We start from the raw sequence: 22,477 nt of genomic DNA on the forward strand, positions 1-22,477 counted from the left end.
CAAGTATAAAGTCTTATATGAATGTGTACCAAAATTCAAATCATTATGATCATTACTTTGCAGGCGACACCCAGTAACGTTAGGTAAGAGAGAAGGGGAAAAACGTGGACTTTTGAGCTGTGACCTGAGCGTCAACTATCGCTGCTGGAAGTCAGATACTCAATTCTTTCTGCTTGAAATAGGAAGAAAATCAGTATCAAACATTTTGACAATGTCTCTTGTTAATGACAAAAAATTTACGGCATGGGGAACTCGACCCACACATGTCTGTCCACAATTCACACTTGTTTTTCTCGCCACCTACCTTCTGATTTGCAAAAAACTATGGCCTGTAAAAATATGACTGTAAAGATTTGAAATTTGTAAGATATTGATAAAAGGCTTCATACTATGAAGCTGTGCCTGAAAATTTGAGCTGTGCTTATTTTTTCTGGGTGAGACCGAGGACTTATTGATCACTCCTCGTACATGTATTTGCGGATTGAGCAAGTTACAGAAACGTTTTAAAACAGCCGCAAATCGTGCTCAGACAGTTACAGAAGAATCGTTGGCTTCTCACTTATCTGAAATGTGGAATCTGTTGTGTTTCCGTCATACACATACACCCAGTCAAAGGGGTCCTCAAGTTCAAAGTACGTGAAGGTCAGTCTGATGACCTTGGGCGGGGTGACGGAGATCTCGTACCGGCAGTTCAGATTTTCAGGGTAGTTGTCTGGGTAGTTCGGGCTGGTGAAGGTCCCGGTGTCAGTCGTTAGGCTCTCGCAAACTGACATAAGACATTAAGGAAAGAAATAAGATACGAACAATATATGAATAGTTTATCTAACATTGATATCACAGACAACACATCAGTCTTGCAGTCGTAGGACTGAATTGCAGTGATCATGGATACAATTATCAAACGCATTACTACACAGTATAAAGGGTTGAAAAGTGGGAAATCATTGCATTCTATTATTTACAATAAGGTTAATGTCTAAAATGATAAATGATGATTACCATATAAGTAACATATATGGTACATACTGCGAACTGTCGTGTCCCAAACCGTGCCAGTCCCGTTCCGTGCCCATTCAGGCACGGAATGGGGCACAGCCTGACTGTCCAGATCTATGCCCGGAAGCGCTGTCAATCACTGTGATTGACGGGACAGTGAAATAATTACTTATGCCTATGTTTCCAAATAAGGCTTGATTTTGGGAGATTTTGCGAGAGTTTGTTTCGAGAATTGAAAAAAGTTTGGCAGTTAAGCGGATCTTTTCTATGCCAGGTACCTAGAGGAGCTGAATGAGATAACAGAATATACAGTCTTAGGTATTGGTTTGCTCAAAGCCATGTCGTACTGTATAGTAACTTTTATTTCTCCTTCATGGCTAACTTTATTTATGGTGCAAGAAAAGTACAACAAATGGTAATCTTAAAATAACAGTTATTTTTATTGCAAGATAATACACGGAGGTAATTGCACACTGATGAATACAATATGTATACAGATAGTGGGAAATTTATCAAATTTGAATGCAGATTAAACACTATTTTGTCTTTTTTGATTCCCACTATAAGATTTTTCTCTTCGCCAAGAAGAGTATGTTTTTGTCGACTTGGGTCTTTATGTAGGTCAACAGCATATAACTTGAGAAATTGTGGATGGAACTTTGTGATTTTTGGTAGGTGTGCAGCGGTTGTCGAAAGGAATGCCAAGTTCGAAAACGGTTTACCTGGCGTTTTCCTACGGTATTACAGCGAGCTTGGTATGTTTTTTGCGGTTTGTTTTCGGCAGCGTAAGTCAATATGCAGCTGGGCGATTTCCACGATACTTGGTAGGTGTGTAGCTGTTTTGGAGAGGTCAAGTGCGAAAATGGTTTACCTGGCTCTTACCTACGGTGCTGTAGCGGTATTTGTATGTAAGTGCGTTTGTCTGTATGCAAGATAACTCGAGAACCCTTGCATGGATCCTGATGATATTTGGTAGGTGGGTGGGGTTCAGGAAAACGAAGGTCAATTTTGATAATGGGCCCCCTAGTGACTGCGTAAGGTAGGGCAGCAAAACTTTTAATTTTGACACTTCATGTTCTGGACATGCTGTGGTCATGATTTTTAAGTGGTAGATAGCCCTTGGGGCAGAAAATAAGTCATGTGAGTTTGGACCCCTAGCGGCGTTTTGGAAACTGCAGGCACCGATTTCCTTTCAAACTTTGAACGAGAATAACTCGAGAACGTGTTGACGGATCATCAGGATTTTTGGTATGTAGATAGAATAAGTGATGACTTAAACATATTATACTAATTATGTAAATCAGCAGCTAATTTGCATAATTAATGAGGAAAATTCATAAATCCATGCCAACAGCATATAACTCAAGAAGCTGTGCATGGATTTTCATGATATTTGGTATTTGAGTAGCGGTTGCAAAAAGGAAGGTTGGGTTTGAAAATAGTTGGCGTAGCATTTTTTGTTAGGACGGTAGCACGCCGAGTGTGTACGTCCGTTTGTTTGTGGAATGCATAACTCGAGAAGCATTGAAAGGATCCTGATAATATTTGGTAGGTGGGTAGGGGTCAGGACAACGAAGGTCGAGTATGATAGTGGCCCCCTAGCGGCTTCCTAAGGTACTGCAAAAAAAAAACTTCAATTTTTGACATCTCGTGTTCTGAACATGCTGTGGTCGTGAATTTTGAGTGGCTAGTAATACTAATTATGCAAATGAACAGCTAATTTGCATAATTAATGAGGAAAGTTCAGAAATCCACTGAATTCCATGATAGGACTTTCAAACTTGTTTGCATTGTTTTTGGCTGAAAGGTACTTAAGATAATAATCTACATTGAATGATGCATTTAATTGTAATCAGTGGCCAATTAACAGAAATAAACTGTTTTGTATATACATGTATCTCATTTGACCTATATCTATGGACACAGCTGTTTCAAAGATCTTTTGCTGGAGGACACACTGATAAGCATGTGAGCTGGACGCATTGAAAAGCATGAAATTCTGATTGACCAGGGATGCTATCAGGTCATCTGTGTACAATCAGGTCTTGTTTTGGTTTGTGGGTTTGTGAGGAACACAGTTCATGCGCAGTCATTTGCTTTTGGGGTAGGTACTATTTTGTAATACATGAATAAGACCTTAAAGTCTTAAAAAAAGGCATGATTGTTTGGCAAAGAGATGTGTTCGTCGAACTCTAGTTATCCATAAAATTGTTCATGAAAGACACATAATTTAGTACGTCAAAGTGCATCCTATCTAGATAATTACAAAATACAAAATGCATACCATAAAACATGAAAACGCCAAGCTGCACCTTGATCAAGTCCCCAAGCCATTAAGTTCGTTGTGTCAGACGTCAGTGTACAATCTCAGGCAAAGTTCGACAGTCGTCGAATATCCTATAACGTGCTTTTGCCCCAGGCACGGTTCTGGATACACATGGACTATCCAGGACTGTGCCTGTATGGCATCATTTCCGTGCGAAAATATCGTATCTAAAAACGTACCCTAACATAGCGTAAATACATCTACGATATACGTAATTTTCGATTAAAACGATATCGTTTTATTCATACGATATCGTCTCGGAACAAAAATAATGCTATACTCCGTTATACTCAGCAAAATGCACTTGATGGCATCATTTCCGTGCCAAAGCATCGTACCTTAAAATAACAAAAATCGGTCTAAGATAATCGCATTTTCGGTTAAAACGATATCGTTGTAAGACTTTTTTCATTCTATAATTGAATAATCGTAAATGCATTTACATTTAGTTTCTTTTATTCACGGCACCTATAAAAAAATTGAAATGTTAAGGAGCAAATGTAGTACAGATGATAGGAGATCATAACACACACCTAAAGGTTACATAATCAGGCCTTACCACATGGTATGTCACACAGCTCCCATCTCATGCCGGGATCCGTGGTGAAGCACCAAACTCCTGGTTCGCCGTCAGGATTCCGGCAGTAGTTCTGCTCCAGTCCGGCCTGTGGGTAATTAGCAGGTGTCCTGTCGTGTCCATGAGGAGTCTGACTGTCCCAGCGCTGACACGTCCTGCCTGTTCTGGTCACGGCGACTGTTCCTCGGTAAGATGTTCCGTCTCCAACCTGGCAATCTCCTGGTTTATGTGATTTAAAAAGACAGTATTTGATACACGCTGGCTTAATTACCTTCGCCAGAATGGCAAGGTTATGTTTTGGGTAGCGTGTGTATGTATATTTGTATGTTTGTAGAAGACCAACATAACTCAAGAACGCCTTGATGGATTGTATTGATATTCGGTAAGTGCGTAGGTCTTGATGAGACCTGACAACGATTAGATTTTGAGCCCCCTAGCGGCCTGTCAAGGTACTGCAGCGGAACTTCCGGGTTGAGAGTAAGTGGTGTAGGTTTGGGCCCCTTAGCAGCTTGTTTTGGGACTGCAGGGCAGGTTTAGTGTCAGACTTTGAAAGGAGACAACTCAAGAAGGGGTTGATGGATTTTCATGATGTTTGGTATGTAGATAGCTTGAGCTTCATATGATGACATATTAATTGTGCAAATTGGTACCCCAATTGCCATGCGCATTCCATGAAAAATTCTTTCTTACCAACAAATCCTACCCATTCTGCTAGCTGGGAACTACTTGGTACGGTCCGCCCGTCTGGAAAGTGACGCGTGGGGATCAGGGAGTCTGACCCGTGGGCCTTGGGAACCCGTCAACTGTCAGGTACAGCTGTGAAGGGTGGAAGGAACCAAACCAGGCTGGGGATTTGTAATGCTTCAGACGTTTTTGACAAAAAATGCCCCTCCAAAACTAGCCGCTAGGTGGCACAAACTTATGTCACTTATTCCTGAGTACAAGAGCTATCCAACACCCCAAAATCGTGACCATAGCTTGTTGGGAACACGAGATAGCGAACCCGGAAGTTGCGCTGCAGTACCAAGGGAATCCGCTAGGGGGCCCAATATCTAATCATTTCCAGCTTTTATCACACACTACCAACACACCAAGTATGAAACCAATTCACCCAGCCGTTCTTGAGTTATCTTGTTTACACACAGACGTGTAAACACGCTCAGTTCCATTACAGGACCATTGCAACAAGTGCCATTTGTAGCTGAGAAGGAGAAGAATACTGATAGATGTATATTATGCAAAATAAAGACCTAATTTGCATAATTAATGAGAAAATGCTATAATGTCAATGTAGTAAATGACGGGAACTTCTTGTAGCATTTGGAAGTTATGTACAGATGAATCAGAAAATGCGATAAAAGCAGTCTTATCTTCTTAACATAGATTGCACATGTCAGTTTGATGGAGATGATCAAGTCATATAATTTATGCAAATGAGAACCTTATTTGCATAATAAATGACAAACACAATACAGCAGTTGTAAAAGATAGAATCATGTGGCGAAGATGTGGGGTCGTGGAACTAGTTTTAAGTGGGGTATAAGCTAGTCTGGGATGGGAGGATACAGCTGATGACAGACGTGGGGTAATGACGCATTGCTTCATGTGCTACCGTGTGGTGATTGCGTTGTATCGTTACGCTTTATCGCTTCTTTAAGGAATCTTTCGAGACAGAAAAACAAACAAAATTGAACATTTCTAGTCTGTTCTAAAATTGGAATCGTTCAGAAGGCTCCTTTCGTCCTACCGAAACGACGTTTTTTTCGTGCATCTTTTTCAAACGAAATTTTGACACGGAAATGATGCCATACTGTGCCTGGGCATGGTTCTGGATAAACGCATGGTTCTGGATAAAGCCGTCTTTTGTCCAGAACCGTGCCTGGTGGTTAAATAATACAGTCTTGGATATTATATCATTGTTGTAGAAATTCTTACTAAGACGACCGTCTGTTTGCGCAACATCAACTCTAAGTCTGTAAATGATCCAAGACAAGCGTGAAATGTATTCTAATGAGCTAGAATTACGCTGATTCTTACTCATCCCAGCGACCCGAAAAACAAAGATGGCGGGGCTGCAGGAAAAAAAGCACGTTGGACAGATTCCTCACCTAAAAACACTAAGCTCCGCCCCAAAGCACAGTATGGGATAAGGTCCCCTGTGTGTCCAGATCTGTGCGCGATTGGGCACGGTTCGGGACAGCCCCTGCGTGTCCCAAAACGTGCTTTTGCCCCAGGCACGGTTCTGGACACACGGGGACTGTCCGGAACCGTGCCTAGGCACGGTTCGGGGCGCAACAGCTAACTCACGAATTAGTGCATACAATTTAAGATGAGGAGATATCCAACAATTCGGGTATTTACAGTATATGTGGATTCTAATATCATAAAGGATAATTGTAAATATTTCGCCAAAACACTAGCAGCTATTCAAGAATCTGGATATTATTTCAAAAACGACGTTTTCAGGTAGCATCCTTGAATGCTATTTGGCGTGTCGTATTCCCTGGATTTCATACCTTCATTGGCGTACCAAAGAAATATGATGTTTGCACATGTTCGATGACATACTTGATATTCGCAAGGCCTGCCAGTCATGATGTGCTACGTGTAATCCAACATCAAGTCTAAGGTAATCATGAATACATTTTGCGATGAAAATAATAAGAAAAACAAGAATTAGAACTACATGAATGTATTTTTTTTCAAGCTACTACCGTCCTAAAGGCTTTGATATCGTAGTAATACCCCCGTCACATGATATACGATCTTCGGATGTACTTCGCGATCGCAGGAAGGTCGGCTGATTTTAAGATCTTAAGATGGTCTTGCGTATTTTTCGCCCCAAAACTGTCCCTGTCACATATAAGCGAAGCTCGTGCGATCGTCTGAAATAAATCTATGATAATGAACCTCCCATGACCTCTTGCCCGCGGACAAGGTAACACAAAACGTTCCTCACAGAAAGGCAAGATATCAATAAATCTTGTTTCTTTTGTTGTCGTAATCTTTGTAACCAACTTATGGAATGCGCGGGCATACTAGAAATGACGAAAGAAAAGAAATTGTGTCACAAAGGCAGCCTGCATACTGCCACAGGGGCCACAATGTCAGAATTACCCTCACATTCCCAGACATTCAATATTTGTAAACAAACCGACTGACGGGCGTTCGCCATCTGTTTTGCGCTCGATGATTAATAACTAGGTCCGTGCTGGATTGACGCACGACTATCAATCGAATGTCGATACCCTTGCGAGGTACGCACGATTTGCACGCACCATCTGCGACTCAGTAACGAGCTCTCCAATCTCAGAGATCTCCTGCGACTTGTCGCTTATGTTTGGCTGCACCGCGACCGTCGTACGACCCCTGAAAAAAATTAATCGCCGGCGATCCCTAAAAATCGCAAGATGATCGTGAGAACACCTGACGTCTTACTCACGAAAATGTCATTTAGAGCTCGTAGACTAGTCTTCCGATCGATTTTCGCCTCATGTGACGGGGTATAAAAGTGATTAAATATAGGGGGCGGGATGAAAGGAAAAGTACCGTAATATACATTTTGAAAGTCTGTAATAAAGATTAAATTACAACATGTAATACATTATCAGTTGTCCCATTCCCGCACCTTATATAAAATAATCTTGCGCTATGCTTTTCTCACCAGGAGAAATGGCAGAGATGACAACATAGCGAGATGAAATGGAGCAGAGTTACTTACGTGGTTGGGAGGAGACGCCATTGTAGAACAGGCACCATACCACCACGCCAATCCACGATGGTAGTGTGCGCATAATGCGCGCTAGTTAGGGCTAATAGAAATAAATTTTCAGTACAATACTAGCCGGAAATATAACTAACTCAATACATTACTATGATTTTAGTGTTTTTACGACTGTATACTTTCATGGGCTACTTATGTGATCAGGCCCAAATGATTAGAGTACTAAATTTAGTATGCACATGTAAGGCAAGAAACTGTCGTTTTTATGATGATGTTTTTTGCTTCCATATGGAACAAGAAAGTATAAAACGACTGATTAACGTTACTGTTGTTAAATGCTTTCTACCTTATCTATTTAACCTGGTGTAAGAAATCTAGCCACTTTCAAATAACCATATGTACTACATCTTATATCTAAACAATGTAGCGAAAAAAACTGTAGATCATTTCGAAGGAAAAAACAAAGTGTAACTGTTGCAACAAATGTTAAAGGTAACGTTTGCTATGACTACCTAATATACATGTACATAACTGATGCGTCGAAGAAAAATAAGCTGTCATTTTTTGGATATTGTTAATGGAGAAAACTTCAAAACAGTTCGAAGACCTAATATCTGCATCATCATCCAGGCGTGCATTATATCTGCATAAATTTCAGTTTTTGTTCATTTCTTGTTTTATTTTGTCTCAGTGATTATGCAAATGTAGCTGATTATTCAAATATGGCTGTCAATCTATTTCAAATCATGGTCTTCTCTACCAAACTGATGGAATACATTGTACATGGGAAAGTCTGTTCCTTTGGTAGAATTCCATATATAATTTTGAAGTATACAAATGAGTATCACATTTACATTTAATCTATGTATGGGAATGAACACCTTTAACTAACTAAGTTACACATGTCACACATAAGAAACGAAAGTATCATTTACCAAGGGATCATAATAATAAAGTTTATTGCAAATTCATGCCCATTGGGCTAATTGCAAGAAAAGAATGACTAATTACATGAGATGAATAAATGTGGTCTGAATACATGTAGATAAACTAAATTCTAGCATACACATATTAAGTGGATGAATATACATACGATACATAATGGGGTACTAAGTCTACGTAACTATTACAGGGTTTGACTTCTTTCTTGAAGACATTTGAAAATGAAATGCCCCATGTGTTCTATAATAGATTGAACCCTTGATGTTAGTAGGAAGAGAATCTTTTGTGGCGTTTTTAACAATGAAAATGTTGGTGTGATTTCGGTCACTCTATCAAATAGCCTTTTTCTTTCGGCTTCGAATTGGGGGCATTCACAAATAAAATGTGTTTCATTTTCAACTGCATTCATTGTGCACTGCTTACAAATTCTTTCTTGAACAGGTAGCTTTTTGTATCTTCCTTTCTCTATTTCTAACGGGTGCGAACTAATTCGTAACTTACATATTGCTGAGCGGTAATCATAATTATTATGGTACAAGTAGTTTTCCATGTCATATGTTGTTTTTAAGTTTTTGTAAAATCTAAGTTTTCCTTCGTCTACAGATAACTTGTAAAAGAAAGTTTGAGTATACATGTCATTCAACCTTCTCCTTAACAATGTACATGAATAACTGCTGTCTATGATGTCGGTATTCCAGATGTATGAATAGCCGCTGTTATCAAGTATTTCCTTTACATGATGTATCCAGTTTTTCCTGCGGCTGTTCCCTGGTAAATAATGTTGTGACTGAAGTGCATCTACTTGTAACGGATGTGAAGACATATTTAATTGTCTGAGTCGAAGCCAATATTTGACTATACGGACTGAAACATCTAGATCAACTGGGTATATACCAAGCTCCGCTCTACACGCCGAGTTACTAGAACTTCTTTGTACTCCTAGAATATTTTTACAGAATCTATTCTGGATTATTTCAATGGGACAGTTATCATTCAGATAATCCTTGCCCCAAATCTCACAACCGTATAACATAATGGACTTGATACATGCATCATAAATTCTTAACAAGGCCTTCGGAGACAGAGGTGAACGGAATAATGGCTTGAGACTAAAAAGAGCTTTCCGTGCTTTTTGGGACAATTGCTTCTTGGCGGTAGTAAAAGTGCCTGACGAAGACAGTGTCAAACCTAAATAACAATAAGAACTTGTGATTTCGATGATCTCCTGGCCAAAGAAAAAGCTGACGTCCTTGAACAGGCGTCCTGTTTTGTTGAAAATTATAACTTTTGTTTTTTTCAGATTAACCTGTAATTTCCAATTTGTGCAGAACATGTTAAGTTTGTCCAGAGCACCTTGTAGTCCCTTTTCAGTCTCTGAGAATATTACCACGTCATCCGCGTAAAGTAAACATGAGACAAACAAATTGTGTAATGTTGGAGGTGCACAGTCAGGATTATCTAGTTCTTTAACAAGGTCATTTATAAACAGGTTGAACAGGGTGGGGCTGAGATTGCAGCCTTGTCTGACTCCTTTGTACGTACTGAATAAGGGAGTGAGACCTTCGGGGGTTTTGACACACGTTTGAGGGTGAGAATACATAGTTTTGATCAACTCATAGAATTTGCCACCTATCCCTGTACTAAGCAGTTTATAGCGTAGGCCTTCTCTCCAAACACTATCAAAGGCTTTTCTAAAATCTATAAAACATGCATATAAACGTTTGTTGGAGTTAATGTACTTAGATGTTAAAGAGTCAACAACAAAAAGATTATCCCGTGTTCCGAAATTCTTTCTAAAGCCCGACTGATTTGGGGCAATAAGTGCATGTTTTTCTAAATAATTAGAAAGACGTGTATTCAGTATTGCGGTAAACAATTTGGAGAGACAGCTCATGACAGTAATTCCTCTATAATTATTCGGATCGTCTTTGGAGCCTCCTTTGTGTAGCGGTACGATATGGCTTTCACACCATTGTTTGGGGAAGTGGCCAGATGACATGATAAGGTTAAATAAATCAGCCAGCGGTTTTGTTAAAATATGGTGTGCGGATTTCAACATCTCGTTTAATATCAGGTCATTGCCGGAAGCTTTGCAATTCTTTAATTGGGATATTACTTGCGTTATTTCGTTTGGCTGTATGTCTGCGTCTAAAGGGTTAAAGTTTGATAATTCGGTCTCAAGTTCTTTCAATTTGTTTTCAATATGAATATGAAAGCTGTTGTCTGTTTGTTGTATGCTGGATTCTCTTCCAAATAACTGTTTAAAGTGAGAGTGAATGGTTTGACTGTCAATTGTTTCGTCCGTGGACGTGCGATCATTTGTTTTGAATTGTTTAATTAGCTGCCAAAAGGCTGACGGGGCGCTGTCGGTTTGAGAGTCATCATAGTAATTATACCCTAATTTGCATAGTTGATATTTGTAAATGTTCCACCTGCCATAACTTACAAATGATATACATCATTTAAAGTCCCATTATGGAAAAATTGGAATTGGAGATAACAAAGTTAGCACAAATTCCAGACCAAGCAACTTGAGAGCCAAAATTGACTTTGACCTTATCTTCCCAAAACCTATCGAGCTACTCTATAATCACAATCAACACAAGTTTCACTGACCACAAATATCCGGACACACCCCTCTTGGTAAATGGCATGGCCCACTTAAGCAGATGGTAATGTAACCTGACCCTTATGTAGCCCTATCTCTGCGCCTCTGGAGTGACTTCTGTTAATAATTAAAACCAAGCAGAGGTGCGGAGATGCCCCCAAAGCACACAAAAGCCAACCTAATGTACCAAATTCAAAGCCAATTAGACCCAAAAATCAAACTGTCAGGCCACGAACACCAACCCATGTACCAAATATCGTCACAATAGCATGCTGCAATCTGGAGATATATCGCCGGAAACGCACCAAAACACACAGACAACGAAACTGAAAACTATACCTGCATTTTCATGCAGGCAATAAGGTAGGTGTAACTGAAAAATGAGCTGATCTATGTTTCGAACCTAAAATGTCTATTTTGCACATTTCAGAACGAATGTACGCGTGTTTGACATCAAACTACCAGTGGCCGCTTGGAGCGGGATTCAAACAGGCTACGCAGACAGTTCTAAACGCAGGATGTTTCAAAATCTAATATATAACATCTCAAGGGTTTGAAGTAGGGGTGGGTACCGGTACTGGCACAAAATCTTTTTTTTTGTCTGACTACACTCCTTGGCCAGTTTGGTTGGTACTATCCTATGCAATCGTAGGATCCGCTTGGAGATTACTTTGTTTCCAACCGGGGACGGTGCTGGGGGTGATCGGGCGCCGAACTTAGCGAGGCGCCCGATCGCCATATATAGCACAGCACGCTGGCATCAAGCGGTCCACCACCCAGCCTTCAGATAGCTAGCGATTTATGTAGAGTTATATAGCGCCGCAAACAACGCGCTGCTGACGGCATGTGCATTTTCAGTTCAGACTGTAGAAGATTTGTGAAACGCCACTCGGCAGAGAGGTGGCCCAGAATGTGCGCCGGAGCTGAAGCTATTTCATTTTTCATGGCGCAATCGTAACGCGATATTGTTACTTTCTATACGATTTTCGTGTCGACTACGTGCAAATCGGGTTGACGTCGGTCATTGAGGGCAAGATAGAAGGGCGGGGGAAGCATTTTACATCGGGGACAAAGAGGAACGCCCGGGGAAAAGCTAAACTACAGCAGGTGCCAAGGCGACGTCCTGGAGCAAAGCTGAACGAGTCGGGGGCTAAGCTGAAGAATTAGGTGGGATGCCAATGTTATGTGGGAAAAATCGTGACCTTTTCCGTTCATCTTTTTTTTCGATCGGTGGGAATGCCGATCGAAAAAAAAAGATGAAAGGAAAAGGTCACGATTTTTTTCCACCAACCTCTGCTTGGAGAGTAGGTGAAGGAGGCTACGGGCCGAGTTAGGGACCATCGGGAGCGTACCAAAACAAAGCGAACTGGACTTTAGGTTATATATGTTTGGGTAGATGTGTGTGGGGGGTGGGAAAGGTTAATCGGAAAGCCATACTCAAATGACAGGATGTTTACGGAACTAACATCCTGCCATCGTATGTACAAAAGGTGATTGTTTGAACGTCAGTCGATCAACACCACGTCAGTCTGTAAATGAACTTGTCACCAGCTGATATTTGCACGGTCCAATATCACCATAATAACAGCGCCAACAGAAAGATGAAGTCAATATTTGCTTCCGCTGTTCTTAACAAAAGGAGAAAAAAAACCTGGCCCCCAGCAGCAAACTTTCCGCGCATTCATTACAATGGCAAACAAACACATTAATCCAAGCAGAGGTTGGGTCCCGGGGACCCTATTCTCCAAGCAGAGGCTGTGTCGGGGGTATATAGTAGTAGTCGGGAAATTTACCGGCGCGCTCTTTGCGCCTTTCCCGACTACTACTATATCTCCGCGACTCAGTCTATGCTTGGAGACTACAGTCCCTGGGACCCAACCTCTGCTTGGAAAATAGGGCTTATTCAGTCACGTGATCCACCCCCGAGCAACTACCCGGACGCTCCGGACGCCATAGCAACGAGCGAAGTCGGCCATTTTAAGGTGCACTTTGAGCGCGGCTCAAAGCGGCTCGCTATGCAACTCTCCGTAAAAATTGAAAATATTTCTTATGCAACGCACAACTTCCCCTCAAAACGTTTAGGTTCATAATCACGGTGTTTAGTAGTGCGGTGGGATGTTGGTCCAGCACTGGTACAGCCTACACACATCGGGTAACAGTAATATCTGTCTCGCGTTTCTCGTGTAATGAAACTTAGCAAGGCCGGGAACAAACATATTCGTTCCCCACGGTCTTTGCATGAGACTTCGGAACTTCCCTGATCACAACGCACCTTCTGCCAACCCGATCTGTCTTACCACCTGGTCTTACCACGTTTATTTTTCTACCTGTTCAGATATTACGCAGTTGTAGGCCCGCTGACACTAACGTGTACGCTTTGAACTGATGTGTAAAAAATCGTTCCCACAATTGCTATCGAATACTCTGGTCACTGTTGTTGTCGTGCTCGGGGATCCGGAGTGGGTCAAACTTTCCCCCACTGCCCCAAGAGAGGCCGGTGTAAGAACGAGTACAAGCTTCCCGGTATATATTCCTTTCCCGGCATTTTTTCTTTCACGGCACATCCTTCACATGTATTCTCGTTAAAAATCGCGAATCGACCTCCCCCAACGACTTACGCCAAAGCCCCCAGAGAGGCCTCTAAAGGAGGCTAGACAGACGCCTTTGTGTGTTGATAGGTTGAAAGGTGTTTTCCATTTGTATCGTAATTCAAAGTCTCAACCGCTCCCATGGCATAATATATACACTGTACATAAAACGTTCTGAAACATACTTCTCGTCATATGTCCGTTGGTGTTAAATGAATGAATGAATGAATGAATGAATGAATGAAGACCTTTATTGTACAGTTTTGCCCAACCGAGCTAAGTACAGGTCACAACAAGTCAAGATATATACATATAAAAGTATCACAAATCTAGTCTAACACAAAAGTTCGGCTTCTTCTCGCTTCTTGGTAATAGTGAAAATGTAGGACTGTTAAAAAACACCTTGCTTGGTATTCTTTGGCAAAAGTACATCTTCAAGTTTGTCATCACTCACTGGTGTGAACTGACCGTGGTGATTCATGTCTCCATGACCCCTGTCTGTAAGATGTTCTACGTCGAGTTCAGAAAAAACAAGTCTCCCAGGATAACTGTTTACATTGTTTAAAGCATGCCTGTGTCTCTACAAGTTAAAGTTAGGGAAAGGAGGTTGTGTAATCTTCCTAAACGATGAATTTCATCCAATGTTACAATTTTCTGTAAGATTCTAAAATTTGTCGTGTCCTTCTATGTCCAATATTTTGCAATGTAAAAGTAAGCGTTGTGAATACAATGTTACTATCCAGTATAGAATATGCATGCACAGAAGAACAAGCTAAGGGCTCAACTCACCGTTGTAGCTCTCAAACCTGGTGTAGAAGATCGCGGGTCGTCGTGTCTACCTGTAGCTTGTGTTTGAAGGAGTGAATGGGCAGACAAGCAACCACACGATCTTGACATAGAATGTTTGCACTTGGAGCGCGCTTTTTGAGAATACAGCCTTTGGTCATGCACGAACCCTTTACACTATTCACATGAAGCCCCACTGACGGATGCATGGTAATAGTGTGATGTGGTCCACCTGGAAACTTGATTTACATAACAAAGGGTGTGGAAGTTGCTTCAAGAAGTTGTTTGAACTTCAGACCAAACCCTCCATTCCTCTACCGCTACGTAAGTCCTTCCGCCGTAAGCAAAATTTTTGTATGCCTGTCTGACCGTCAGTCTGTCTGTCTCTGAACAGCTATTGGGTGGATCTTTATGTTATTTGCTACGTTGGTAAAATGAACCTAGCGGCTTTCCATGGAGCAGGACTTCCAGTTTTCATACCTTCTTTTCCGGACACGTTATATATATAGTCATTTTGATTGGAGCTCTTGGACTAAATTGACGTACTAGATTTTGACCCCTAGCAGCTATTTTCAACACTTCAGGAGCCGATTTTGTGTGAGACACACGTGGATAATTGTTCTCCAAGCAGATGTTGGGTCGCGGAAATAGTAGTAGTCGGAATTTTTACCGGCTCGCTCCCTTCACGGGGTCCCTATTCTACAAGCAGAGGCTGTGTCGCGGGAATATAGTAGTAGTCGGGAAATTTACCAGCGCGCTCCTCGCGCTTTTCCCGACTTCTACTATATATCCGCGACTCAGTCTATGCTTGGAGAATACGGTCCAGGGGACCCAACCTTTGCTTGGAAAATAGGGCTTATTCAGTCACGTGATCCACCCCCGAGCAACTACCCGGACGCCATAGCAACGAGAGAAGTCGGCCATTTTAAGGTGCACTTTGAGCGCGGCTCAAAGCGGCTCGCTATGCAACTCTCCGTAAAAATTGAAAATATTTCTTATGCAACGCACAATTTCCCTTCAAAACGTTTAAGTTCATAATCACGGTGTTTTGCCTTGCGGTGGGATGTTGGCCTAGCACTGATACAGCCTACACACATCGGGCAACAGTAATATCTGTTTCGCGTTTCTCGTGTAATGAAATTTAGCAAAGCCGGGAACAAACATACGCGTTACTGTCTTTGCATGAGACTTCGAAACTTTCCCGATCAAATCGCACCTTCTGCCAACCCGATCTGTCTTACCGTTTATTTTTCTAACTGTTCATATATTACGTGGTTGTAGACCCGAGGACACTAACGTGTACGCTTTGAACTGATTTTATGTGTAAAAAGTCGTTCCCACAATCGCTATTAAATACTCCGGTTACTGTTGTCGTTGTGCTCTGGGATCCGGAGTGGGTCAAACTTTCCCTCACTGATAAAAACTGGGTAATTTCCACCCGATTTGTGTGCATGTGGTGAAAATAAGACTTGAGGTTGCAGGCTCTTTGCATTGTCAAACATCGTGCAACCCATTTCACTTTCTTTGGACATTTAGAGACCTTCGCTGTATGTACATCGCTGTACTGTAACGCATGGTTCCCCAAGATGCATATGGCTGCGTGTGTTTGTTTGTTTGCCATTGTAATGAATGCGCGGAAAGTTTGCAGCTGGGGGCGAGTACAAGCTTCCTTGCATATAGTCCTTTCCCGGCATTTTTTTCTTTCGCGGCATATTTTCCTTCCCGGCGTATTCTCGTTAAAAACGCGAATCGACCTCACCCCCCCCCCCCCCCTACCCCAACAAATTACATGTATGCCAGAGACGCCGGTGACAGAGGCTAGACAGACGCCTTTGTGTGTTATTAGGTTGAAAGGTGTTTTCTACTAGTATCGTATTTCAAAGTCTCAGCAACTCCCATGGCATATGTACACTGTACACAAAACGTTCTGAAACATACTTATCGTCATATGTCCGTTGGTGTTTTTCTAATTGCTTAGCTGATTCTTTGGCACAAAAGTACATCTTCAAGTTTGTCATCACTCACTGGTGTAAACTGACCGTGGTGATTCATGTCTCCATTACCACTGCCTGTAAGATGTTCTACGTCTCGTTTAGAAAGGACAAGTCTCCCAGGATAACTGCTTTATTTACCTTGTTTAGAGTATGCCTGTGACTCTGCAAGTAAAAGTTACAGGGGAAGGAGGTTGTGTAATCTTCCTGATCAAAAACGATTAATTCTATCGGGTAAAATTTCATCCAATGTTACAATTTTCTGTAAGATTCTGAAATGTGTCTTGTCCTTCTATGTCCAATATTTTGCAATGTAAAAGTAAGCGTTGTGAATACAATGTCACTATACAGTATAGAATATGCATGAACAGAAGAACAAGCTAAGGGTTCAACTCACCGTTGTAGCTCTCAAACCTGGTGTAGAAGATCGCGGGTCGTGTCTACCTGTGGCTTGTGTTTGAAGGAGTGAATGGGCAGACAAGTAACCACCCGATCTTGACATAGAATGTTTGCACTTGGAGTACGCTTTTGAGAAAACAGCCTTTGTCCATGCATAAAACCCAGTTAGTTGGTCGCTTTACACTATTCACGTGGATGTATGCTCAAGGTGTGAAGCGACCTACCTGGCAATTTGATTTACATAACAAAGGGTCCTGAACTTGCTTCAAGAAGTTGTTTGAATTTCATACCAAGCCTACCACTCCTTTACCGCTACGTAACTCATTCCGTCGTAAGCAAGTTTTTTGTCTGCCTGTCTGTCAGTCTGTATGTCTTATGAACAGCATACGTTATGTGTGGATCTTTATGTTATTTGCTACGTTGGTAAAATGAACCAAACGGCTTTCCATGGTGCAGGACTTTCAGTTTTCATACCTTCCTTTCCAGACACGTTATATTATATAGTCATGATATTTTCATTGGAGCTCTTGTACTGAAGTAGCGTACTAGATTCTGACCCCCTAGCACCTATTTTCAAAATTGCAGGAGCCGCCTTTGTGTGAGAATTTGAAGTAGAATAAATAAAATGGTTGTTCTGAATGATAATTTTTAAGTCAACATCATTAGTCATAAAATAAAGGAATCAGTGCGTAAAAACAAGGATATACTTTACAAGAACCCAAGGGAGGAATGTTCTGTGTAAAGTGATGAGAAAAAAATGCAACAGCCTTTTTGGCTTTGATACGCCTTTAAGACTTGTTTTGAGATGTAGAAAAATATATCTGTTGTTTTCATGGTAGTCGCTGGGTGTCACTGTTTAGCTGCGAAGAAATTAGTCCGAATGTCAAATTTATAGCTTTGGTGAGTTTTTTATAATGTGACCCTGCACTGCAACAATGAACATGACGGGAATTCCCCATTTATTTTTCGATTAATCGTGATAAATTTATTCCTCGATTAATTATTATGAATTATGTACAAAAATGTATGAACATTACAAAACCAAAAGGTATATAAAAAAAGCTGAGTAAGCTTTATTTACACGACAAAAAGTACAGTCACTTTTGTATGGCCAACTAAAAACTACAACAACAAAAAGAGAAATGATACAGAATACATTGTTAGAGGGGGGGGGGATGTGTGGTCCGGTTTTTTGAATGCTGCACGAGGAACGTTTAAACTACAGGACTAAAAAGCACAATACACAGGCCATGTCGTTAAAACACACGGGAGCTGCTGAGATGGGACCCTCTCTCTGCTTCCTTCTCTGACTCAAGCCTCTCTCCAACTGTCCTCAACTCCCAACTCCCGGCTTTTTTTGTTCAGAATCCCAGACACAAAGAACAGTCAGATTCACAGCATGACAGACATGAGTACTAGATATAACACTTATATATATATGTGCTACATTTCACCTACGTGGCTTCTCTTTGACGCACTGATTGATCAAAGAATATGATTTGCATTCACAGTGATCATGATGATGCTAATAATTTTCTTGGTGTCAATAAGGCGACAGTGCTGTTGAAGATTGGCAGACTTCACACTTCTATGAGATAAGGCTGCGTCTCAAAAACACAACAAAGGCTACGAAACATATCAGCATAACCAGAAAAAAAAATTTACAATCTGCGCAATTCTGCCACACTTACAACATGATGCTTAAGATTTTGTGATTTTGTGACTTTGTTAACTTGCAGGCATCTGTAAATAAGTTGAACCTGTACATACCAGAACTAGTAGTAGTACTAGTATACTTTAGACTTTGTAGTTCCAGTCATGTATTACAATTTACACAGATTATACTTAGAATCACTAGGAGATGTACCCTATTCACCTTGACCTGTACTTAGCTTGTTAAGAAGCAAAAACGTACAATAAAGGTCTTCATTCATTCATTCATTCAATATTTACTCCAAGAATTGGTAAATCTTGAATTATATCAAATATACCGATAGTCCAATACCGAATAAAGAATGAATCTTGAATAAATACGCTAAATCCATTTAACATAACAAAACGTAACATGACAAAATGTGTGTCAGTTTTCATGACAATAGAGATCTGGCCAATGCATGGTAAAAAAAAATACATGCATGCCATCAAACATAACTTCGCAATTAGACAGCGTGGTTTAGTTAGGGATGATCCGTGGGCGACCAATGAGCAGAGTACACGGTATGGCCACGCAGATGGCGATGATGTAGAGGACCAGGTTCAACCTGTCGAGGACGTTAGCCAACAAAGCGTACTCTGCGACTTTGTCATCGTCATCACCACGGCTTGCCTGTGTCATGGCGTCGATGCTGACAGACAATTGCCTAACACTGACCTTCAACTCATCTACACTTCCCTTCAACCCAATGAGGGCAGTCCCGACCGCATTTCTTGTATCCGGAGAAGGGCTTTCCTCTTCGGATGATGAGCCATCGATGTGCATGTTGAATGAGTGGTTGTCGTATCCTTCGGTGTCACTTACTTTGTCACTTGTGCTGGGTCTTCTTGGCTCTTCACTTTTAAGCTTCTTGGTCAAGTCTCCCATCAATAGGGCCCTAAAGCGACGAGAGGATAGAATCACGTTAAGAAGCATATTACGAAAAAGGATACTAAGTATTTGTAAATCATAAAGTTTATTTGACCAATTTTCTTGTATTTGAACGTTTGCCATACCTTGCTATGTTCTTCAGGAAGAGCGTCCGCGCCCATTTTGGGACCGGTCCCTTCTTGTCGTGGATGATGATGATGAAAAGAGTCGACAGCATGAACAGCGCCATCAGAGCCATGCACACAATGATCAGCATAGCTGGAAGAGTAGGACATGTGACTTGTTATGAGAACCAAAGTAGCCAAAAGACGCTTTAATGAAGCTTATACGTTAACAAGAGATATCGCTAATGGTTCATGCAATTATGCTACATACATGCTTCATATGTGTTTGTAACTTAAAATATTCTAAGCGATGACAATAGCTATAAACTACGTCTTTTCTTTAATGAGCCACAAAGATTGTGTAACCGCAAATGAAATTGGGATAGTGACATTTGTGATCTGCAGGCCGAATTGAACTTTTAATAGATAAACAAATGTTCAAATGTGTCTCGTATAATTCGGCTTAGGAAAAATGCTACACTGTCTTAGATCATTGTCGATGTTTGGTTCTCTCACAGCCTGCTTGAAAATTTTGTGACTTACGACGCGTTAGTGTGTATCAATTGACAGCTCACCGATGAATGGCAGCGCACTAGACACAGGTAGGAATCCTGTGACGACCACAAGCGACACCACCATGGACAGAAGAATGGTGACGCCGAAACCAATCCTGTCGCCTTTGTCGATGGGCATGATGAAGGTGATGATCATGAGGACGATGAGGATGAGGCAGGGAGAGATGGTTGTGGCGTAATGATAAGTGGGGTCTCGTTTGAGAGTCATAGTCAGACAGGCCGTGTGGTCCATGGCTGAAAGAGTTGTTTTTCCTCGCCACTCTCCGTTGAAAATGATGGCCTCGTTATTTTGGCAGGTCAGGAAGTATGTATCTTTGTGTGTTGTTGAATTGGAACATTCTTGAAAAGAAAAAAAAAATGTTCAAAGCATTCTAGGACCTGTATCAAAAGGCAAGCACCAGTAGTCTGTATGAAAAGTCAACAATAAACTGTTACATGTATGTAGTTGGTATATTCACCTTGACATTGGTTTCTTTTAAGGTCAATTGAGCCAAAGTTGAAAATAGTTTTACCCATTTAATTGCCAGAGATAGTATTTCCAAATTATTAAAACAATGTCGACGGATGACTCAAGTTCTGAATTGAAACGTGAGTTTTGTTGGTTGGTTGGTAGGACATAAACAAGATACAAAGCCGTGTATTCCATATCGCCCTCGGTCCCAGCCCTCCCGCGGCCATCCTACCCGGCGTCGGACTGGCACCTCGGGTGTTGTTTCTATGTGAATGTAAGAAGTGCAGTAGATTTCAGACTAACATACCTATTTTGTAATCGTCTCCGACTTCCCAGCACACCTTACACGTCATGTTGTCATGCGGAAAGAGGAAGGGATCCAAGGTACACGTCGTGGTGGTCAGTGATGTGATCGGCCAGGTCACTTCACCGGTACTCTCCAATTTTACCTCTGTCTTTGGGAACCCACCGCTATAATAGGTGTCCTCGCTGGTAGAGCAAATAAGACTTGACTTTGAAAATGACATTATAAAAGAATCTTACTTAGTACATTGTTGTGGCATATCTATCCATCAAATGACACTACAATGACTGCCGATATGAGTGTTTCTATTTTGCAATGGGACCGCGTGGCGCAGTGGCAGCATTTGCGGCTCGAGACCGAGAGGCTGCCGTGTCACCGATCTTGTGCCCTTGGGAAAGTCACCTTACACGACGTTCCTCACTTTACCCCTAGATAAATGAGTATCTAGCTGCAGCTAGTGGCGTTGTGTGGCCTTGGTGGGGCTTTGTGACCGAGACAGGCCTTAGGGGCATGTTCGGGTATGAGCGGCACCCGCCATGGCCACGCCTATCTTCCGTGCCGAACATACGTCAAAAACGTGCCAAGCATCTCCTAATTATCTCCTAAAATAGCCCCGAATTCTATCTAGATCTAACCTACTCCTAACCACCCCGACCACCAGCCGCAGACTGCCGAATCTCTCCTGACTGATTCCTAACCGATTGCCAATCGTCTCACGACTTCAAATGGACATAATAAGATAATTTCGCAAAGAATGGTTATTTTTGTTTTCAATCAAAATAATCCATTTTTCTATGCTGTCAACATCACCAAGAGATCAAATTTGGATCATAGATAGCGCCAATACGGCATTCATCGCTCTTCTTTGTTTTTGGCTGGATGTCGGCCGCGTGAAGTTCGGGGGTGATTCGCCTTCCTTTTGCTTGGGAAGGAGTTTGCAGTGAGAGATTCTTAATATATATATATGTCTTGGGTGAGTCGTGGGTAGGTTGGAAACTAGCTGTGAGTAAGTCAGCAGTGGATATGGCGTGGTTAAGATTTAAGTTTGACTACTAACCGAACACCAGCCAACCGAGCCGAACACCAGCAGATCACTGGCCAACCCATTCCAGATCCAAATGTTTTGAACATTTCCAAACATTCGGATGACGCAGCCGAACACCATCCGACTCAGCCGAACGCCAGCCGACTCGGCCGAACGCTAGCAGACTACAGCCGACTTAGCTCCCGAATCACTCCTAACCATAGTCGAGAGAGTCGGGAGTCAAATTCGGCTATGTGTATCCTAGGCATAAGAAAGTAATATTGGGGAAGAAATTGCATCACTGTCAAGTGATGGCACCCATCGTACTTCTGCTGCAGCAGACTACAGCCGACTTAGCTCCCGAATCACTCCTAACCATAGTCGAGAGAGTCGGGAGTCAAATTCGGCTATGTGTAACCTAGGCATAAGAAAGTAATATTGGGGAAGAAATTGCATCACTGTCAAGTGATGGCACCCATCGTACTTCTGCTGATTTAG

General features: G+C 41.6%; 2 protein-coding genes across 3 annotated transcripts; both read right to left on the reverse strand.

Moving 5' to 3' along the window:
* Window positions 1-448: 448 nt before the first annotated feature.
* LOC118409807 (plasminogen-like) lies at window positions 449-17,090 on the reverse strand. Of its 2 annotated transcripts, none has more exons than XM_035811127.1 (4): window positions 16,936-17,090; window positions 7,621-7,711; window positions 3,882-4,118; window positions 449-766 (listed from the first exon to the last, which is right to left on the reverse strand). In XM_035811127.1, exons 2-4 carry the CDS (start codon window positions 7,691-7,693, stop codon window positions 534-536), a joined length of 543 nt encoding a protein of 180 aa, XP_035667020.1. In that variant the 5' UTR covers window positions 7,694-7,711; window positions 16,936-17,090; the 3' UTR covers window positions 449-533. The 2 variants fall into 2 exon arrangements, with proteins under 2 accessions (XP_035667020.1, XP_035667019.1); XM_035811126.1 differs by lacking the exon at window positions 16,936-17,090 and adding an exon at window positions 14,551-14,914.
* A 2,020-nt stretch (window positions 17,091-19,110) lies between these two features.
* LOC118409126 (5-hydroxytryptamine receptor 3A-like) lies at window positions 19,111-20,504 on the reverse strand. Its single transcript, XM_035809994.1, has 3 exons — window positions 20,201-20,504; window positions 19,647-19,779; window positions 19,111-19,528 (listed from the first exon to the last, which is right to left on the reverse strand). Exons 1-3 carry the CDS (start codon window positions 20,430-20,432, stop codon window positions 19,111-19,113), a joined length of 783 nt encoding a protein of 260 aa, XP_035665887.1. The 5' UTR covers window positions 20,433-20,504.
* Between the last annotated feature and the right edge of the window lie 1,973 nt (window positions 20,505-22,477).

This window comes from Branchiostoma floridae, chromosome 2 (genome assembly GCF_000003815.2).
Source record: "Branchiostoma floridae strain S238N-H82 chromosome 2, Bfl_VNyyK, whole genome shotgun sequence".
Taxonomy (NCBI): domain Eukaryota; kingdom Metazoa; phylum Chordata; class Leptocardii; order Amphioxiformes; family Branchiostomatidae; genus Branchiostoma; species Branchiostoma floridae.